The sequence below is a fragment of the Heteronotia binoei genome, chromosome 1 (assembly GCF_032191835.1).
Source record: "Heteronotia binoei isolate CCM8104 ecotype False Entrance Well chromosome 1, APGP_CSIRO_Hbin_v1, whole genome shotgun sequence".
NCBI lineage: Eukaryota > Metazoa > Chordata > Lepidosauria > Squamata > Gekkonidae > Heteronotia > Heteronotia binoei.
This window is the reverse complement of record NC_083223.1, coordinates 10,155,408-10,177,170: the sequence shown is the minus strand read 5'-3', so window position 1 is coordinate 10,177,170 and position 21,763 is coordinate 10,155,408. Positions and strand designations below refer to the sequence as shown.

The 21,763-nt window shown below is 45.8% G+C and overlaps 1 protein-coding gene across 1 annotated transcript in view; it reads right to left on the bottom strand.

The window, feature by feature from the left end:
• The window catches only part of BFSP1 (beaded filament structural protein 1), a 52,675-nt gene that overhangs the window by 8,206 nt on the left and 22,706 nt on the right, over positions 1-21,763 (bottom strand). The window contains exons 3-7 of the mRNA XM_060230729.1: positions 15,683-15,778; positions 13,074-13,166; positions 8,473-8,580; positions 1,626-1,846; positions 106-191 (exon numbers count right to left, since the gene is read on the bottom strand). Coding sequence (XP_060086712.1) covers positions 106-191; positions 1,626-1,846; positions 8,473-8,580; positions 13,074-13,166; positions 15,683-15,778 — 604 coding nt within the window. The remainder of the gene's footprint in view (positions 1-105; positions 192-1,625; positions 1,847-8,472; positions 8,581-13,073; positions 13,167-15,682; positions 15,779-21,763) is intronic.

Sequence of the window (21,763 nt, the reverse complement as noted above, 5' to 3'; positions counted from 1 at the left end):
CTAACCTTTCAGCCTAGTCAAAACAATACAACACCAGTTTAGAAACAGAGGCAATTTAGAAGCCTGCCGGGCTTCCAGAACCAAAGCTCATATGTTGTTCATTACCTCTCCCTCTCAGAGTTGGAGTCTGTGGGGCTCTGTAACTCTGTGTAAAGAGTGTCACTGGAGTTCCAACAATTGCAGAATTCAGCCTAGTACAAAGGGGGGAGGGGAGAAATTGGAGGAGAGATTTCCATCAAAATAATCCCTTAAGATTGGTAATGATTCCCCCCCCCCTTTACTTTGAACCAATGACAAATGAAACTCAAACAAAACAGGTCACTGAGGTACATATTTTGGGAGAGCCGGTGTAGTATAGTAGTTAAAGCAGTGGTCCCTAATCTTTTTGAGCTTGTAGACACCTTTGGAACTCTGCCTGTGATCACAAACACAAAATGGCAGCTGTAGAGGGTGGAGCCAATCAGAAAATGGCTGCTGCAGGAGGTAGAGTCAACCACAGAATATCAGGCCTGCAAGTTACATATAACTTGTATAATAATGTTTCAACATTCCAGGCAGAAACTCTGTTTAACACGATACCTTTTAACAGGACTTTAAAATCACAAACCACATATAGGCTGGTAGTGATTATAGATCAGGAGCGGCCAACGGTAGCTCTCCAGATGTTTTTTGCCTACGACTCCCATCAGCCCCAGCCATTGGCCATGCTGACTGGGGCTGATGGGAGTTGTAGGCAAAAAACATCTGGAGAGCTACCGTTGGCCACCCCTGTTATAGATCATAGAAATGGAATCTATCTATTTATTATAGATACATAGAAATGGAAGACAACCATCTTAAGTTTGAACAATTATCTTCCACTTCTACGTATCTGAAGAAGTGTGAGTGCACACAAAAGCTCCTACCTTGAATTAAACTTTAAGACCAAACTTTGTTGGTCTTAAAAGTGCCACTGGATTCTGACTTCGGGTGCGTTCATACTACACTAAATAACGCATTTTGCAACTGACATTTTTTACTGTGTAAGAACAGCAAAAATCCAGTAGCAAAACACATTATTTAGTGTAGTGTGAACACACCTTTTGTTTCAAGTAGAGATTTTTTTTGTAGCGGGAACTCCTTTGCATATTAGGCCACACCCCACTGATGTAACCAATCCTCCAGGAGCTTACAGTAGGCCCTGTAAGAAGAGTCCTGTAAGCTCTTAGAGGAATTGCTACATCAGGGGGTGTGGCCTAATATCAGGGGTGGAATTCTAGCAGGAGCTCCTTTGCATATTAGGCCACACCCCACTGATGTAGCCAATCCTCCAGGAGCTTCCAGCAGGCCCCGTAAAAAGAGCCCTGTAAGCTCTTGGAGGAATTGCTACATCAGGAGGTGTGACCTAATATCAGGGGTGGAATTCTAGCAGGAGCTCCTTTGCATATTAGGCCACACCCCACTGATGTAGCCGGTCCTCCAGGACCTTCCAGTAGGCCCCGTAAGACGAGCCCTGTAAGTTCTTGGAGGATTGGCTATGTAAGAGGGGTGTGGCCTAATATGCAAAGGAGTTCCTGCTACCAAAAAAAGCCCTGAAGAGTAGACACAGCAGAAATCTGAATCACAGCACAAAGTATATCTTTCACCTGCTGTCCTCGTTTTCAATAATACGTTTGTAGCGCTGGAGTTCGTTCTCCAGGGACTGCTGGTAGATCGAAAGTTGGCGGCAGTCGTTGGTGTATTTTTCCAAGGTCCTTTCGGCATCTTCGATGCTCTTCCTCAGGGTTTCGATCTGCTCGTTGTACAACTGAATCTCGTCCTCGTAGCTCTCTTGGGTGTTCTTGATGGCCTGTTCCAGCACTGTGGTCTGTTCAGCAAAGGAAGCGACGGTTTGAAAATGTCTCTCACCGGGGAACCACACTTTCCTGGCAGGACCCTATCTGTGCAATCTGACCCAAAGCTGCTCTAAGCCAGAGGTGGCCAAACTTGCTTAATGAAAGAGCCACACAGAATCCAAATCAGATGCTTGAGAGCCACAAGACATGAACGTCAGATATTTGAGAGCTGCAAGACAGGAAGGAAAGCAGGACGGCAAATGGAGGGAGGAGGGTGGGAGGGAGAGGTGGAAAGAAAGCAACTTGAACTTTGAATGCCTGCTGCAAGTCCCTGGCTGGCTTAGCTGGGAGAAGTGATTGAAAGAGACAAATATCTTCTCCATGCTGGCCAATGGGGCGGTGGGGGCTCCGAGAGCCATGCCATATATGTGAAAAAGCCACATGCGGCTCCCGAGCCAAAGTTTCGGGAGCCGCTGAATAACTGTACTTATTGGATTGGTTTAATGTTATTAAGTTTAATGTTTTTAATGTTTTATATTGTTAAATTTAAAGGCTTTTATCTACTATTGTATGTTTTTATAAAATGTTGTTAGCCGCCCTGAGCCTGCCGAGGTGGGGAGGGCGGGATATAAATAAAATTTTTTATTATTATTATTATTATTATTATTATTATTATTATTATTATTATTATTATTATTATTATTAAGTTTGGCCACCCCTGCTCCAGTCTAAGACCACTGATTTCAGTGAATTCAGACTTAAGAAACTGTAAAGGATCGTGCTTGTAATTGATTAGAAACACCATAGATTAGCTTCACCAGCAACTCCATACTTTAAAACAGGGGTGTCAAACTCATTTTGTTATGACGGTCAGATCTGACATAAATGAGACCTTAGTGGGCCAGGCCATGTCAGGCCGGGCCATGTGTGTACCAATTTAAGATTAGGTCGCAGAGATGCAAACTTTATAAAGAGCACAAACAAAATGCAATTAAATATATATTTTTAAAAAAACCCCAAACCTTAAAACATGCTTAAAACATTAGCACTCGGTGGTCTTAAAGGTGCTTTCTTTGTATTTCTCCCATGAGATCCAGGGAACTGGGCAAAGGAAGCTCTGGCTTTTTCCTTCCTTCCCCAGGGGACCAGGAGGGGGAGGAACCTTAGCCAATAGAAGGATAAAAGACTTGGCTCAGTAGCTCTGCGGTGCGATCGAGAGAGCCTGGCAAAGCAAGCTATCCCTCGTCCCCAAGGGAGGAGCCTCAGACAATGAAGAAAATAGAGGCTTTACTCTGTAGCGCCTGTGCGATTGAGCAAACCTGGCAAAGCAAGCTGTGATACAGAAGGAAGCGAGAGAGAGACAGAAAGAACCGGATAACAGCCGGTTGCTCGGGGAAGCTGATAGGAGCCCTCTGGGGGCCTGATTTGGCCCCTGGGCTGCATGTTTGACACCCCTGCTTTTAAAGTGCCACATTTGAGCAATATAAATATACCACCAGATGGCAGCACGTCACTTGTGAAACAAGGTTCACTTCCGAAAAAACGAAAAGAGCCATTTTATTCACCCCACAGTAAAATCCCCAAGCAAAAGCAGTTAATGAAGACCCAGCAAAATCAGACAACACTGACTGTAAGCTCTTGAGCTTCCCAGTATCCTTCAACAGGCTGGATGTTAAGAGGGTGGGACAGGCTGTGATCTTAAGGCCTGGTGACAAGCAATTTTTTCCTGTAACGTGAATTGCTTTTCTAAGTCGTGGCCTGCCATCTGGTGGTAATACTTCCTCCTTGTTCCAGGAACGCACAACTTCTGCAGAAGTTCCGTGAACAACTGTCTAGATCGCTTTGAAGACATCAACATGGACTCCGTAGATCAAAACACACTTAATCCTTTTTAAAACTATCAACCTCCTCAGGGAAACATCCTCATATGGAAATCGGACTTTTTTTTCTGTTTCTGTTTTGCTGCTAGTCACAGCCGATCTCTGACAACCCCGTAGGGTTTTCAAAGCGAGAGAAGCGTTTTGTCATTGCCTGTGGAAGAGACCCTGGGCTTCCTTGGGGGTCTCCCATCCAGGTCAAGGTGGTCCCAAATTCAGTGCCGGATTCGACCCTGTGGAGGCCCCTAGGCAGTCAAAATTGTGGGAGTTATCTCGGAGTCTGAGCACCCACCACAACTAACTCTATTGCAGCCTTCAGGCACCTTCTTAAAAGCCCCTTTGACTAAGCTGCAGGGGAGAGGCAGAGAGAGGCAAACTTGGCAATGATGCCAGCAGCAGCTGCATCAGATAAGCTGGGCAAAGAGCAGCTCAGTTGCTGGCTACCCATGCAGGCTGGGAGGGCGGCAAGCAGGGGGGAAATTGGGGAGGGGGGAAGCTGGTCTGGGGCCCCTAAAGATGTGAGGGCCCATAGGCCAGTGCCTACTTTGCCTAATTGTTAATCCAGCTCTGCCCAAATCATGCAGCATTTAATGGGGGGGGGGAGGCAACTAGGCTAATGACACTCCGTGACAACACAAGCCTTCTATGACCTCACGGGCCCAGTCCACAGCACGACAGAGACCAGGCAGGCCAGGAGGTCAGAAGGGGAAAGAACAGCCAGGCTAAGGAGGACAAGGTGAAGACAAGTCCTTATTCTCTTTTAACTTATGCTGACCTCAGAGGGTTTTCAAGACAAGAGATGTTCAGAGGTGGTTTGCCATTGCCTGCCTCTGTGTAGCAACCCTGGACTTCCTTGGTGGTCTCTCATCCAAGTACTCACCAGAGCTGACCATGCTTAGCTTCTGAGACCTTGTGAGACTGGCCTAGCCAAGCCCATCCAGGTCAGGAGGCCCCCAAGTTACCCAGTAGAAAACCAGGACAACTAAGCGAATGACCCTCCCTGGCAACACAAGCTCTCTATGACCTCAGAGGCCCAGCCCACAGCACAAAAGAGACCAGGCAGGCAAGGAGGTCAGAAGGGGAAAGGACAGCCAGGCTAAGGAGGACAAGATGAAAACAAGTCCTTATTCTCTTTTAACTTATGCTGACTCCAGAAGGTTTTCAAGACAAGAGACGTTCAGAGGTGGTTGGCCATTGCCTGCCTCTGTGTAGCAACCCTGGACTTCCTTGGTGGTCTCTCATCCAAGTACTCACCAGGGATGACCCTGCTTAGCTTCTGAGATCTGATGAGGTCAAGCCAGCCTGGGCCATCCAGGTCAAGGTGGCCCCAAATCATGCAGCATTTAAGGGGGGAAAAGGCAACTAAGCTAATGACACTCCCTGACAACACAAGCTCTGTATGACCTCAGAAGCCCAGTCTGCAGCACAACAGAGACCAGGCAGGCCAGGAGGTCAGAAGGGGAAAGAACAGCCAGGCTAAGGAGGACAAGATGAAGACAAGTCCTTATTCTCTTTTAACTTATGCTGACCTCAGAGGGTTTTCAAGACAAGAGATGTTCAGAGGTGGTTTGCCATTGCCTGCCTCTGTGTAGCAACCCTGGACTTCCTTGGTGGTCTCTCATCCAAGTACTCACCAGGGCTGACCCTGCTTAGCTTCTGAGATCTTGTGAGACTGGCCTAGCCAAGCCCATCCAGGTCAGGAGGCCCCCAAGTTACCCAGTAGAAAACCAGGACAACTAAGCGAATGACCCTCCCTGGCAACACAAGCTCTCTATGACCTCAGAGGCCCAGCCCACAGCACAAGAGAGACCAGGCAGGCAAGGAGGTCAGAAGGGGAAAGGACAGCCAGGCTAAGGAGGACAAGATGAAAACAAGTCCTTATTCTCTTTTAACTTATGCTGACTCCAGAAGGTTTTCAAGACAAGAGATGTTCAGAGGTGGTTTGCCATTGCCTGCCTCTGTGTAGCAACCCTGGACTTCCATGGTGGTCTCTCATCCAAGTACTTACCAGAGCTGACCCTGCTTAGCTTCTGAGATCTGATGAGGTCAAGCCAGCCTGGGCCATCCAGGTCAAGGTGGCCCCAAATCATGCAGCATTTAAGGGGGGAAAAAGGCAACTAAGCTAATGACCCTCCCTGGCAACACAAGCTCTCTATGACCTCAGAGGCCCAGCCCACAGCACAACAGAGACCAGGCAGGCCAGGAGGTCAGAAGGGGAAAGAACAGCCAGGCTAAGGAGGACAAGATGAAAACAAGTCCTTATTCTCTTTTAACTTATGCTGACTCCAGAAGGTTTTCAAGACAAGAGATGTTCAGAGGTGGTTTGCCATTGCCTGCCTCTGTGTAGCAACCCTGGACTTCCATGGTGGTCTCTCATCCAAGTACTGACCAGAGCTGACCCTGCTTAGCTTCTGAGATCTGATGAGGTCAAGCCAGCCTGGGCCATCCAGGTCAAGGTGGCCCCAAATCATGCAGCATTTAAGGGGGGAAAAAGGCAACTAAGCTAATGACACTCCCTGACAACACAAGCTCTGTATGACCTCAGAAGCCCAGTCTGCAGCACAATAGAGACCAGGCAGGCAAGAAGGTCAGAAGGGGAAAGAACAGCCAGGCTAAGGAGGACAAGATGAAGACAAGTCCTTATTCTCTTTTAACTTATGCTGACCCCCAGAGGGTTTTCAAGACAAGAGACGTTCAGAGGTGGTTTGCCATTGCCTGCCTCTGTGTAGCAACCCTGGACTTCCTTGGTGGTCTCCCATCCAAGTACTCACCAGGGTTGACCGTGCTTAGCTTCTGAGATCTTGTGAGACTGGCCTAGCCAAGCCCATCTAGGTCAAAAGGCCCCCAAGTTACCCAGTAGAAAACCAGGACAACTAAGCGAATGACCTCCCCCATAGAACACAAGCTCTCTATGACCTCGGAGGCCCAGTCCACAACACAAAAGAGACCAGGCAGGCAAAGAGATCAGAAGGGGAAAAGGATAACCAGGCTAAGGAGGGCAACATTAAAGCAAGTCCTTATTCTAACCTATGGTGGCCCATAGGGTTTGTAAGGTGATTTGCCGTGGCTTGCCTCTGCGTAGCAACCCTGGGTTTCCTTGGTAGTCTCCCAGCCAAGTACTCACCAGGGTTGACCCTGCTTAGCTTCTGAGATCTGATGAGATCAGTGTAGCCTGGGCGACCTAGGTTGGGACAGATTGGACTACTGATTGCTAACTCATGACACTCCCTGGCAACATGAGTACTCTGATTTCACCATAGAGGTTCTCTTTGATGGAGATTGGGCCTTTAAAACGTTTCTTCAATGTGGCTAGAATTCTAGATTTTAAAGAGCTCCCACTGAAAGAAATAGCAGATTCCTTTCTGGAATTTTAAGCCAAGTACACAATTTACCTGACAATTAAAAGCTGATTTTTAATTTATTTTTTTTACTGTCGGATATGAACCCGTTGGTCTCACACAGGCTAGCTCTTTTTGCACTTGCAGCTAGAAAAGCTAGGTCCAAGGGGGCTCCTAAGAAATACACCTTGTTGAGCTCTATAGCCCAGCACAGCTATTCTGATTTTAAATATACCAACGATGTACTTATGGAATTTTAGAAGCATACAGTTCTAAGCTGAAGAGTTGCTTTTTTAAGTATGATTTTTAATGTACATTTTTATACTGTAATATTGTAACGGCCACCTACAATAAAACTATCTATCATCTCTCTCTCTCTCTCTCTCTCTCTCTCTCTCTGTCTGTCTATCTTCTTCATCATCATCTCTTCATCATCATCATCATCTATCCATCCATCCATCCATCCATCCATCCATCCATCTCTCTCTCTCTCTCTCTCTCTCTGTCTATCTATCTTCTTCATCATCATCATCTCTTCATCATCATCATCATCCATCCATCCATCCATCCATCCATCTCTCACTCTCTCATTATCTGTCTGTCTGTCTGTCTGTCTGTCTATCTATCTATCTATCTGTCTGTCTCTCTCTCTCTCTGTCTATCTATCTTCATCATCATCATCTCTTCATCATCATCATCATCATCTATCCATCCATCCATCCATCCATCCATCCATCCATCCATCCATCCATCTCTCTCTCTCTCTCTCTCTCATTATCTGTCTGTCTGTCTGTCTATCTGTCTGTCTATCTCTCTCTCTCTCTCTCTCTCTCTCATTATCTGTCTGTCTGTCTATCTGTCTGTCTATCTATCTTCTTCATCATCATCATCTCTTCATCATCATCATCATCTATCCATCCATCCATCCATCCATCCATCCATCCATCCATCCATCCATCTCTCACTCTCTCTCTCTCATTATCTGTCTGTCTGTCTGTCTGTCTGTCTATCTATCTATCTGTCTGTCTCTCTCTCTCTCTGTCTATCTATCTTCATCATCATCATCATCATCTCTTCATCATCATCATCATCATCTATCCATCCATCCATCCATCCATCCATCCATCCATCCATCCATCCATCCATCCATCCATCCATCTCTCTCTCTCTCTCATTATCTGTCTGTCTGTCTGTCTGTCTGTCTGTCTGTCTGTCTATCTATCTATCTATCTATCTATCTATCTATCTATCTATCTATCTATCTATCTATCTATCTATCTATCTATCTATCTATCTATCTATCTCTGAAAGAAATATTCTAAATTGAACCATTCCTGCTTGCTGGTAAAAAACATTTGAACTCAGCATTTCCTAGCCTTTGGGATGCCTGCTTCAAACACTTGCAGTCGCTCCAATGTTCAGAGTGGATTTGGCCCAAAATACCTCAGACTGCAGCTTTGCTTTCTGAGCTTGGAGCTGGCCAAGGATCGTCTTGTACTCCTCTAACTGGCTTTGCAGGATCGGAATTCTCCTCTCCGTTATCAGCTTCTCCTGAGGGGGGGAAAAAAGGAGGGGAGGGACAAGGAGGTTAGATTGTGTACAAGGACCATCAAGGAGCTAACCATATACTGAACATAAGAGCATAAGAGAAGCCATGTTGGATCAGGCCAGTGGTCCATCCCTCAACACTCTGTGTCACATAGAAGCCAAAACCCAGTTACCATCAAGAGGCCCATCAGCAGGACCAGAACTCCAGAAGCCTTGCCACTCTTGCCCCCCAAGCACCAAGGAAACAGAGCATCACTCCCAGACATAAGAGCATAAGAGAAGCCATGTTGGATCAGGCCAATGGCCCATCCAGTCCAACACTCTGTGTCACACAGTGGCCAAAACCCAGATACCATCAGGAGTTCCACCAGCAGGGTCAGAACTTCAGAAGCCTGCCCACTGTTGCCCCCCCTCCCAAAGTGTCAGTAAGGAAGAGCATCACTGCCCCAGACAGAGTTTTCCATTTATATGTTATAGCTAAAAGCCGTTGATTGATCTCTGCTGGAAATACTGAGGTATCATCCCCAAATTTTATTGGGTTTATATCCCACCTTGTCCAAAAACGAGTGAGAGGTTTTCCCAGGAGGTTTTCTGCCTCTCTGTATGGAAGTACCCTTTACTCACCATGGCTGGTAGTTGTTGATAGACTATTCAAACTGAAATGGTCCCAGGGGGCAATATATGCTCCACTGGAGAGCAGCACATGCCGCTTTCGGATTAGGAAAGCAGCACAGTAAAAGGAAGAGAAGGGTTGAACCCCTTTCCCCCAGACACCACAGTTCTGGTCCAAACTGGGCCTCTGTAAGGGCTGCCAACCTCCCGCTGGCAGGGAGCAGGCAACCGGGGGATTCCCAGCCCTGAAGAACCCCACCACTGGATGCCGTCCCCAGCGCAATGTTGTCACCTGAAAGTGATGTCACCGCATTGGGGATAATGCACTGAGGATGCTCTAGGAATTGCGTTAAAACTCTATGGCACCATAGACTTTTATCATGAATCCTAGAGCGCCCCCGGCATGCCTTCCCTGACATGATGACATCACTTTGGAGTCAGCATTGAGTTCTCATGGGGAACTTGCAGTTGTGTCCTAGTAAAACATGTAAGGCTGCCAGGTCTGAATGACAAGCTGTGGGGCGGGGGACTTACTGGGATGTTCCAGGAGAGGAGAGGGAAGAAGCATGTCAGTGATGCTGGGGGGAACACTCTGGTTTTAGGGCAAAACTCTATGGTTTGAAGCTTTCCACTATAGAGTTTTGTCCAAAAAACAGTGTTGGCTGCAATATCACCAAAGTGTCCACAACACTTCCAGGTGATTATAAGCATGTTGTGATTGCGGTGGTAGCTCTCCACCACTATCCACTCTGGTTTTTGGGGAAAACCCTATGGTTTGAAGCTAATTCTACCACAGTAGCTATTAGCCACAGTGTGTGTGTGTGTGTGTATTTGGCCACTGTGTGACACAGAGTGTTGGACTGGATGGGTCACTGGCCTGATCCAACATGACTTCTCTTTTGTTCTTATAGATGAAACTCTCTGTCTGGGGCAAGTGATGCTTTGTATTCTTGGTGCTTGGGAGGGGCAACAGTGGGAGGGCTTCTAGTGTCCTGGCCCCACTGATGGACCTCCTGATGGCACCTGGGTTTTTTGGCCACTGTGTGACACAGAGTGTTGGACTGGATCGGCCATTGGCCTGATCCAGCATGGCTTCTCTTATGTTCTTATGTGACACAGAGTGTTGGACTGGATGGGCCATTGGCCTGATCCAACATGGCTTCTCTTATGTTCTTATGTTAGTTTTGCCCCCCAAAACAGAGCGCCGTCCCCGACATCACCAAAGTGCCCAAAACACTTATTGGAGATGTAGGCATGTTGTGGTTGGGGTGGTAGCTCTCCGCCACTGTCCACTCTGGTTTGGGGACAAAACTCTATGGTTTGAAGCTAATTCTACCACAGAGCTTTGCCCCAAAAACAGAGCGTCACCCCTGACATCATGAAGTGCCCACAACACTTCCAGGTGATGTAGGCATGTTGTGTTTGGGGTGGTAGCTCTCTGCCACCATCCAACTGGCTTGGACTGGGGGTGAGGATCAGAAACCAGGGGATTCCCCGCATCCGAGAGGCCCAGGAAACCCTAAGAGCATGGGTCCCCAATGTAGTGCCTGTGCATGCCACGGCGCCCGCTGTCACCTCTTCCCAATGCCCACCAATCACTTTTAGAAAGTAGGAGGACTGAGGAGTGTCACTGGCCCAGCAGGGCTTCTGATTGCCTATGCAGATTAATCCCGTTAAACAGAGCTTTGGCCCAAAACATCAAATTTAATGGTTAGAGTTATATATAAGCTCACTCTCTGTGGTCCTACTATGGCAGCCATTTTAGGATTGGCTCCACCTCCTGTGGAATCCATATTGTGGTGGCGCTCCCCACTCTGTTTTTGAATTCCCTGGGCTGGAAAAGGCTGAGGGCCCCTGTAGAGCAATCTCTCCCCTTCATTTGCCTTTCCGGTCTCAAAGGCAGAGCCGCCAAACAGCTGATCATCAGTCGACCAGCTTTTTTTAGAGGTCGACGGTTGTCAATAATAATAATAATAATAATAATAATAATAATAATAATAAGTTTTTATTATTATTGTGACCAACACTGAAGTCCTCAAGCGGGCGGAGGTTATAAGCATCGAGGCACTGCTGCTGAAGACGCAGCTGCGCTGGGCAGGGCATATTTCTAGGATGGAAAACCACCGCCTTCCCAAGATTGCCCTGTATGGCGAACTCTCCACCGGCCATCGAAATAGAGGGGCACCAAAGAAGAGGTACAAGGACTCCTTGAAGAAATCCCTTGGCACCTGTCGCATCAACCATCACCAGTGGTCTGACCTAGCCTCAGATCGCAAAGCGTGGAGGCACACCATCCACCAGGCTGTCTCTTCCTTTGAGAACGCACGCATAGCTGGTCTTGAGGACAAAAGGAGATTGAGGAAGAATCGCACTGCTACAGCACCAACCCCAAATCAGACTTTTCCCTGCAGCCACTGTGGCCGGACCTGCCTGTCCCGCATTGGTCTTGTCAGCCACCAGCGAGCCTGCAGCAGACGTGGACTATTGCACCCTTCTTAAATCTTCGTTCGCGAAGCCAAGCCGAGAGAGAATAAGTTTTTATTTATACCCCGCCCTCCCCGCCGAAGCAGGCTCAGGGCGGCTTATGAGGCATGATATAAAATATCATGGTATAACAATAAAACAAAGTAATGCAATCAATAAACAAAGCAATATAAATTATACAATATATAAGTTAACATTAAAATCATTAGTCTAAAAACAGTATAAAGGTGCTACAGTCGCAGTATATACAAGATGGCTTGATGATAATTCCAGGTTCATCTTAAAAGGCTCGTTGGAAGAGGGCGGTTTTGCAAGCCCTACAGAACTGATTAAGATCCCGTAGGGCCCGCACCTCTTCTGGTAGCTGATTCCACCGTTGGGGTGCCTTTATAGAGAAGGCCTGCTCCCTAGTTGTTTTTGATTTGGCCTCCTTGGGCCCAGGGATTTCCAAAAGATTTTGTGATAGGGGTCCCAAATCCCCCGCTAGGCCTGGAGACCCCCGATTTGGAGCCTCCTCCTCCCGCTGGCCATAAAAGGGAAAGCGGGGGGGGGAGGGGGAGAACGGCAGCCAGAGCTCTTCCGTTTTCTCAGGCTGCTTCCCGCCCCCAGTCAGCTGGCCGGTGAAGGGAGGGGAGCCCAGCCACGCCCCCAAAGGACCATGTGCCTTTGCACCTCCGGAGGTGAGTGAGTTCTGTCTCCTGCATCAGATTTCCCAGAAAGGGGGGGGGGCGGGGGGAGGGGGGTGGAGAGGGAAACGTCTTCTCATAGGGTATAATGGGGAATTGATCTGGAGGTTTCGGGGGCTCTGGGGGAGCTGTTTTTTGAGGTAGAGGCACCAAATTTTCAATATAGTATCTAGTGCCTCTCCCCAAAGTATCCCCCAAATTTCAAAACGATTGGACCAGGGGGTCCAATTCTATGAGCCCCAAAAGAAGGTGCCCTTATCCTTCATTATTTCCTATGGAAGGAAGACATTTAAAAAGGTGTGCTGTCCCTTTAAATGTGATGGCCAGAACTCTCTTGGAGTTCAATTATGCTTGTCACACTCTTGTTCCTGGCTCCGCCCCAATGTCTCCTGGCTCCACCCCCAAAGTCTCCTGGCTCCACCCCCAAAGTCCCCAGATATTTCTTGAATTGGACTTGGCAACCCTATTTTGTGAGCTGGAACGCAGTGCTCTCTGGGGAACATATGGAGAGAGGCGGTCCCTAAGGTAGGCAGGTCCTCGGCCATATAGGGCTGTCTGGTGGTCACACGATTAAAGGGTGTGTCTACAGCTCCACAGGGACTGATGGATGCTGGGTATGGCCCCACAGGGCACCACACGGGCTTACCATAATTCCAGAAGCTCCCCTCTTCCCGACACCACAACGTCAAAGTTAGTTGTGAATGTAACTCTTACCTCACTGGCTCCAGTTGTGAGAGTGGAGATCCGGGGTGACGTTTGTACAATCTGTTGTAAAATGCTGACATAGGTTTGTACTTCCATGAGATTCTGGGGGAAGAACAAAATGACTTCTGTCATGAGATCACCTTTGTTCCAGGAACCAAATTCGTGTTTCCCTGTTTTGTCATTGTTGTTATTTTTTACATTTTAAACAACTTTATTGGATTGTAATGCACTTTACATATGACAGGTAAGTATATATCTTACAAAATAACAATGTGAAGGATAGCAAGATAGTACCAATCAGTATTATATGAAAGCTAGTGCAGAAATATGAACCAATTCAGTCTACAAATATATAATTACTTAAATAACTAAAGATCAACTACAATGGGGAAATGGGAAGGGAATAAACAAGACCATACAGTTATTATACAAACCTGGTATACCTAAAGAAATCCCAAAAGTAGAATTATAGCAACAGGAGGTCTTTATGCACCTTATTTTTGTGTGTGTGAAAGAATTAATATAGAACGGATCACTGTCTAGTTTTTCCAGAACTGGGAGCCAGATTGCTATATAATTGGTATACGCTTGGTAGGGATCTTTTTGATCCAGGGCCGCCTGAATTTTGTCCATAGTGATATGTTCCCAAATCTTGAGGAACCAGGAATCGAGTGACAAAGTGTTTGGGTTTTTCCAAGATTGTGCGATAGTCGTTTTTGCAGCCGTTAAAAGTTTGACAATTATAGATTTTTTAGGGGGTGTCAGTTGTACACCAGACCAGTTATTAAGAAGTATAACTTCTGGAGTGTCGGGGATTATAATGCCTATTAAGGTTGGAGTGAGATGGACAAACTAACTCTAAGAGACTATGATCTAGATATATTCAAAAAGGAGTGGAAGAAATTTAAAGGATATATGGAGAAAGAATGGAATGTAAAAAGACATTGGACAATTTTTTAGTATTGATGAGGGACAAAAAAAAATTTATTGAACTTTGATTAGTTACTGGTACCTTTAGTATTGAACTTAAATATATAACTTCGGGGAAGTCAAACAAGGGAGGCAGGGGGGATTGAAATATCATATGGGTTAGTACAGGAAATTTATAAATTAAGTTTTGTAACCATATGTTATCAATAAATTGTTAAAACACGATAATGCCTATTAAGGTTGAAAGGTGAGCACATACTAGAGTCCAGAAAGATCTGATTTTTGGACAGTCCCACCAACAGTGGATGTAAGATGCTTTGAAGCCACAGTTCCTCCATCATCATCATCATCATCATCATCATCATCATCATCATCATCATCATTATTATTATTATTATTATTATTGATGAATCGCCCTATCCTGGCCAGCGCCAGGCTCAGGGTGACGTACAACAGTAAAATCGGTTACATTTATATTCATCAAATAATAATATAATATAATAATAATATAACCTTGTGAAAGCAACTTCACCCCAGGGTCAGAAACAACTGGTGCTTGCACAGAGGAACTAAAGTTCAAGAAATCTGCATCTTAGACAAAAATTCTGAATCTCTTATCCAACAAGACTTAGACTCAGACTCTTACAACTCTAAATTTGTGGCTGTCTGGTTCCCGGTTTTACAATATTTAGCAAAAAAGGAACAATGTGCTACATTAATAGAAGCAATTAATGTTATTTATTAGACTACTTTGATTTAAGTATTGTAAATGGGGTTTTTTGGATGATATAATGTTTTTGTTTAGTGAAGTAACTTATTTAATGTTAACTGTTTATACACACACACACATGTACATGTATGGAGCTTATATCAATTTTATGTGAATATATATGTAATGTCTGTTTGGAACTCAATAAAGACCTGATTTATTTGGGGGGGGGGCGGGGGGAAGAAAGAAAGAAAAAAGAAATGGAGCTTCAGGATTCCTTCTACATTTTGTTGGGACTTCTTGTGGCAGGAAGAAATCGCTCGCCAACACTAAGCTTCGCTCTTGGATGAAATCTTAGAGCAGGGGTGGCCAACGGTAGCTCTCCAGATGTTTTTTTTGCCTACAACTCCCATCAGCCTCAGCCAGCATGGCCAATGGCTGGGGCTGATGGGAGTTGTAGGCAAAAAGCATCTGGAGAGGTACCATTGACCACCCCTGTCGTAGAGGTTCCATTGGGTGACATCATAGAGGCGTCATTGGATGACATCATAGAGGAAGTCCCAGGTATAAAGACCAGTAGGGGATAAAAGGGAGGAGGCATTTAGAGATACCACAAAATTTCACAGCGCACAATTTCGAATGGCCTAAAGCAGGGCTCTTTTTCTAAGAGGAGCTCCTCTGCATATTAGGCCACGCCCCCCTGATGTAGCCAATCCTCCTGGAGCTGATAGTAGGCCCTGTACGAAGAGCCCTCTAAGCTCTTGAAGGATTGGCTACATCAGGGGGGCTTGGCCTAATATGCAGAGGAGCTCCTGCTAGAAAAAGAGCCCTGACCGAAAGGAATTGGGAGACAGAGCGGACACCTACACAGGTCTTTGGGTTGGTGTCCCAAAGGTCGAGTCAACCACCTTTCTTGCCTCCTCTGTTGAGCAAGCAATGGAAACTTCAGTAAATGTAAAACAACTTTGGTGGCACTTACCTTTTTGTATCTGTCCCTGGTGGCGTTCACGCCATCCTGCAAGAACTGGGATTCAATCTGCAGTTCCAAATTACATAACAGAGCTTCGTCGGCTTCCTGTCAGGAAGGCAAAAGGAAAAAAAACAAACATTTTTTTCCTCACAGTTTGCCTCATAAATCTTGACTCGCTTGTGCCACCCCTCATAAATCTTGACTCGCTTGTGCCACATGCGATTGCTAGGGATGCCAACCTCTAGGTGATGCCTGGAGATGTCCCGCTATCACAACTGATCTCCAGAGGACGGAAACCAGTTCCTGGATAAAATGGCTGCTTTGGACATATGGACATATGAAGCTGCCTTCTACTGAATCAGACCCTTGGTCCATCAAAGTCAGTATTGTCTACTCAGACTGGCAGCAGCTCTCCAGGGTCTCAAGCTGAGGTTTTTGATGCCTACTTGCCTGGACCCTTTTTTGAAGATGCCAGGGATTGAACCTGGGACCTTCTGCTTACCAAGCAGAAGCTCTACCACTGAGCCACTGTCCCTCCCCAGGGTGAACCCTGGAGCATTGTACCCTCTGAGCTCCTTCCCCTTCCCCAAACCCTCCCTCCTCCGGTCCCCAAATCTCCAGGAATTTCCCAACCTAAAATTGGCAACCCAAAGAATTCCTTTCCAGAGAGCCAATATGGTGTAGTGGTTAAGTACAGACTCTTATCTGGGAGAACCGGGTTTGATTCCCCACTCCTCCACTTGCAGCTGCTGGAATGGCCTTGGGTTAGCCATAGCTCTCACAGAGCTGTCCTTGAAAGGGCAGCTTCTATGAGAGCTCTCTCAGCTCCACCCACCTCACAGAGTGTCTGTTGTGGGGGAGGGGGAAGGTAAAGGAGATTATGACCACTCTGAGATTCAGAATATAGGGCGGGATATATATCCAATATCTTCTTCTTGTTCTTCTTGCAAACTGTCAAAAATTAAAATATTTTGGAAGCTGGCATGGCTGTTCTAAAAGTGACTCATCAGTTCCTTGAAAATGTCCGAATGGCATTGGATTTAGAACCCAATGATGGTAGCAAATCGTCTTCAAAGTCTGCATTATTTGTGCACCTACCTTAATTTCTTTTGTATTGGGGAGCACGCTCAGAGCAAAACTTATTTATGGAATGCAATCAAAGAAATTGCTAGGCAACCTGTAAATTGGAAAGAGCCTTGCTCCCTATGGAAAAGTACAAAATAACCCACATTCAAAAGGGAGGTTTTTCTCCCCAAACCAATGGCTTCCAACTCTCACATTTAAACAGGGGACATTTCTTAGAAAAAAAGAGGTGCCTGAGCTCATTAGTACAATTTGTTTGCATATGCCACACACTCCTGACACCACCGGATGTAGTAAATTATATCAGTTCAGCATCTACCTTAAAATGCTTCTTGAATTAGAATTGACATAATAAAAACCTTACTTCCATCATATTTTTGTTAAAAAAAAATTACTTTCTCCTACGTGGCCACAGTGGCGTGATGAAAATCTCCATCTGTCTGCTTTATATCTTTTGGCTATTTCCCCATTTTTGTGAGGAAAACTATGAGAAAGTTTTAACTATTCAAATTTAATTTAATTTAATTTAAATTAACAAAGCCAGAATGTTACCTAGATTTATGGCACTTCACACCTACAACAGCAGTCTGCTTTTTTAATCACCCTCCAGTGTTTTTTCAGCCCTGCTTTGTCCTAACACGAACAAACACAGATCCCCATTTGTGATTCTTTTAATCTGATAAAAACATTCCCATGATTCCACACCGCACACTTATACTAAGAATCGCTGCGTCCATTCCCATATGTCTGATGAAGTCTGCTTAAGAGCATACGATAGCTTACATTCTGAATAAAACTTAGTTGGTCTTAAAGGTGCCCTTGTCTACTGCTTTGTTCTATTGCTTCAGACCAACACGGCTGCCTACTGAGAGCTATCTCTATGAGAAAGTTTGTTATCCCAACATGGATTAGTGTCTTTGAGTCTGATATTGAAAGAGTTGTCCAAATTTGTTAGGAAAATGATGGGTCTACCACACCGTATCCCATATGCCACTCTGTCTAGAATCAGGCCTCAGTATGTTAGGAACATGGTTATATCTATCAAATACTGGCTATGTGTGCACTATTCCATTGACTGGGGGGAGCTATCCGAATGCTGTCTGAATCCTGCTCGTCCAAATGGATTGCTTGCATAGAGAAGAAAATATCCACCTTAGGTTTTATCTATGGATTCTCTCTGCATGCTCCCTTTTACAAATGCATTTTCTCTAATTAAACGTAGAGTTTTAGATATAGAACTGCAAAAACTAATCAGTGCTGCAGATACATCTTGCTCTCCTTTGAATTTTGGAATTCCCCCAATTATTGGTCTTCTGCCTTCTTATCTATCAACTCTCCACGTTCCACAATTGCGCAGAGCATTTGCTGTTGCCAGATGTGATACTACCCCATCAGCAGTTACTTATGGTAGATATAAAAAAAAAAATCCCACTCTCATTAAGACTTTGTACATGCAACTCAAAACAAGTTGATTCATTGTCTCATATTCTTCTTTGTTGTTGTTGTTCAGTCGCACAGTCGAGTCCGACTCTTTGCGACCCCATGGACAAAGTCACGCCAGGCCCTCCTGTCTTCCACCATCCTCCAAAATCTGCTCAAATTCGTGTTTGTTACATCAGTAACGCTGTCCAGCCATCTCCTCTTTTGCCCCCCCCCCTTCTTCTTTATTCTTCTTTTCTGCTCCCAATTAGATACTATATGCCAGGGGTGGCCAACGGCAGCTCTCCAGATTTTTTTGCCTACAACTCCCATCAGCCCCAGCCAGCATGGCCAAAAACATCTGGAGAGCTGCCATTGGCCACCCCTGCTATAAGCCTTAGGTTTCTAGACCCAATTCTGTTCAATATGACAAGTTGCTCAGATGCTGCAAAGGTCATTCAAAAGTCTTCTGAATGACTTGTCATCTGAAATAACGGAAAAGGTTGCTTAATCCTTGAGTCTGGTAATCAAAGATCATAAGAACATAAGAGAATCCATGCTGGATCAGGCCCATGACCCATCCAGTCCAATACTCTGTGTCACATAAGAACAAAAGAGAAGCCATGTTGGATCAGGCCAGTGGCCCATCCAGTCCAACACTCTGTGTCACATAAGAACATAAGAGGAGCTATGTTGGATCAGGCCAATAGCCCATCCAGTCCAACACTCTGTGTCACATAAGAACATAATAGAAGTCATGCTGGAACAGGCCAATGGCCCATCCAGTCCAACACTCTGTGTCACATAAGAACATAAGAGAAGCCATGCTGGATCAGGCCTGTGGCCCATCCAGTCCAACACTCTGTGTCACGTAAGAACATCAGAGAAGCCATGCGGGATCAGGCCTGTGGCCCATCCAGTCCAACACTCTGTGTCACATAAGAACATAAGAGAAGCCATGCGGGATCAGGCCTGTGGCCCATCCAGTCCAACACTCTGTGTCACGTAAGAACATCAGAGAAGCCATGCTGGATCAGGCCCGTGGCCCATCCAGTCCAACACTCTGTGTCACGTAAGAACATAAGAGAAGCCATGCTGAATCAGGCCTGTGGCCCATCCAGTCCAACACTCTGTGTCACGTAAGAACATCAGAGAAGCCATGCTGGATCAGGCCCGTGGCCCATCCAGTCCAACACTCTGTGTCACATAAGAACATAAGAGAAGCCATGCGGGATCAGGCCCGTGGCCTATCCAGTCCAACACTCTGTGTCACACAGTGGTCAATATATGTGTGTGTGTTTGTTTGTGTGTGTGTGTGTGTATATATATATATATATATATATATATATATATATATATATATATATATATATATATATATATATATATATGTACACACACACACACACACATATATATATATACTCTGGCTAATAGCCACTGATGGACCTCTGCTCCATATTTTTATCCAATCCCCTCTTAAAGCTGGCTATGCTTGTAGCCGCCACCACCTCCTGTGGCAGTGAGTTCCACATGTTAATCACCCTTTGGGTGAAGAAGGACTTCCTTTTATCCGTTTTAACCCAACTGCTCAGCAATTTCATTGAATGCCCACGAGTTCTCGTATTGTGAGAAAGGGAGAAAAGGACTTCTTTCTCTACTTTCTCCATCCCATGCATAATCGTGTCCAATGTATAACTGTATATGACTGGTTTATTTTGTTGTTTCTGTATCTCTTTTTTGCCTTATTTATATTCTGATATATGCCAATGAAGGCTTGTGTTTGCGTTTGTTTAGAAAGTTTGTCAGATCTTAGAGTTTAGTGAAATTCTCCCGGGGGGTTGAATGGTGGAGCCCAGAAAGCAAATTTTTGGGGAGGGCAAATAAGAAAGAAAAGCACAATAAAATCTAGAGGTTCCGGAGCTCTGCTCCTGTGAGCTCCTGCCCCAAATGAGGCCTGGATTTAAATCTCCGAAAGACTCGCCTCTGCCCTGTAAAACAGTCACATTCCTGGGGTGATGGAGAGCCATTCAGAGAGGTTTTCTTTTGTGGTATGTCCTACAAACTAATCCTGAGCTCTGCTGCCGTGTGCAAAAATGTGTAGATGTTTGCGGTTTCCATTATCTTGTGGGATGCACAACTGGCCAGGTCTGCTGAAATACCGACAAGAACAAAGACCCCCCTCAGTATGGATTTTGCTGTGGACCTGGATATCTCTGTGGTGAATCACTGAGTGAGGTCCATCTCTATGGACTCTAACCGGAACCTTCTAAAGCCAGCGATCAGCCGTTTGTTTCCTCAACATTTCTGCATTTCCCACCGTTTCCTATTGACAGACAGATCTGTAGCGTAACAAACGTTGAAATGGTGACTCTGCTGGCCATTGGCTAGGGAAAAGGAAGGAAGGCACATCTCAGTTGCGCATATTTCTGTCAATAAAGAACAAAGCTTGGCTTTAGGGTTGCCAAGTCCCCTGAGTCATTGCTCTGGTGACGTCGTGCGCGGCCACTCTAGGCGTTTCCAGGAACACTCCATGGTTTTCCTGGATGCTCTAGCCGTTTGGGAGGGAAAAACTCTATGGCACCTAGAAACTCTATGGTAGAGTTTTCCTGGAAACTCCTAGAGCGGCTGCTGTGCAATGTCACTGGCGCAATGATGTCACTTCCGGGTAACGTCATTGCATTGGCGATGTAGGGGGAGGTTTACCCCACTGGCCCAGTGTGGGCCGACGGGTTGGGAACCCCCGCCTGGACTGGGACTTGGCAGCCTTACTTGGCTTCATAATAAATCCAAGTGTTATGTGTTGCATCTCCCTACGTTCTTGTTGCCTGAGCTTGAAACAGGCACTCCTTGCAAACCAGGAACCTGAAGCCTGCAAGAACTGGCCAATCAAGATGCTAGGCATGTAACAGCTTGTGATAAAGAGATGCAAATGAAGAATTTTGGAGTGAGCCAACAGGAGTAACTGTTGCCTGCTTAAGGGGGGGGGGTGCGCGTGGCAAGAGGGTATATAATGAGTGTAGTGCCTGTGCTGTTGGTGACTCTTTCTTCTTGCAATAAGGTGCTCTTGGTTGATTCTGAGCTGGCTGAACTCACTTTGTTTCACTAAGAGGGAAGTGAAACCAAGAAATCGGAAAGAGATGGCGAATGGGAAGAGCAGCTGTGAAGGAGCTAGAAAAGATCCTTAAGTATAAGCATGTCGCTGGTGACCAAGTTCTAGACCAGGGGTGGCCAAACTTGCTTAAAATAAGAGCCACATAGAATAGTGTTTAAGCAAGGGGTTTAAGAGCCACAAGACATGAATGTCAGATGTTTGAGAGAAGGAAGGAAGGAAGGAAGGAAGGAAGGAAGGAAGGAAGGAAGGAAGGAAGGAAGGAAGGAAGGAAGGAAGGAAGGAAGGAAGGAAGGAAGGAAGGAAGGAAGGAAGGAAGGAAAAAAATAGATGTTGGAGAGAGAGGTGGAAAGAAAGCATCTTTAACTTTAAATGCATTCTCCAAGCTGCCATCCAACAGGGCAGTGGGAGCTTCGAGAGCCACATGATATGTGTGAAAGGGCCACATGTGGCTCCCAAGCCACAGTTTAGCCACC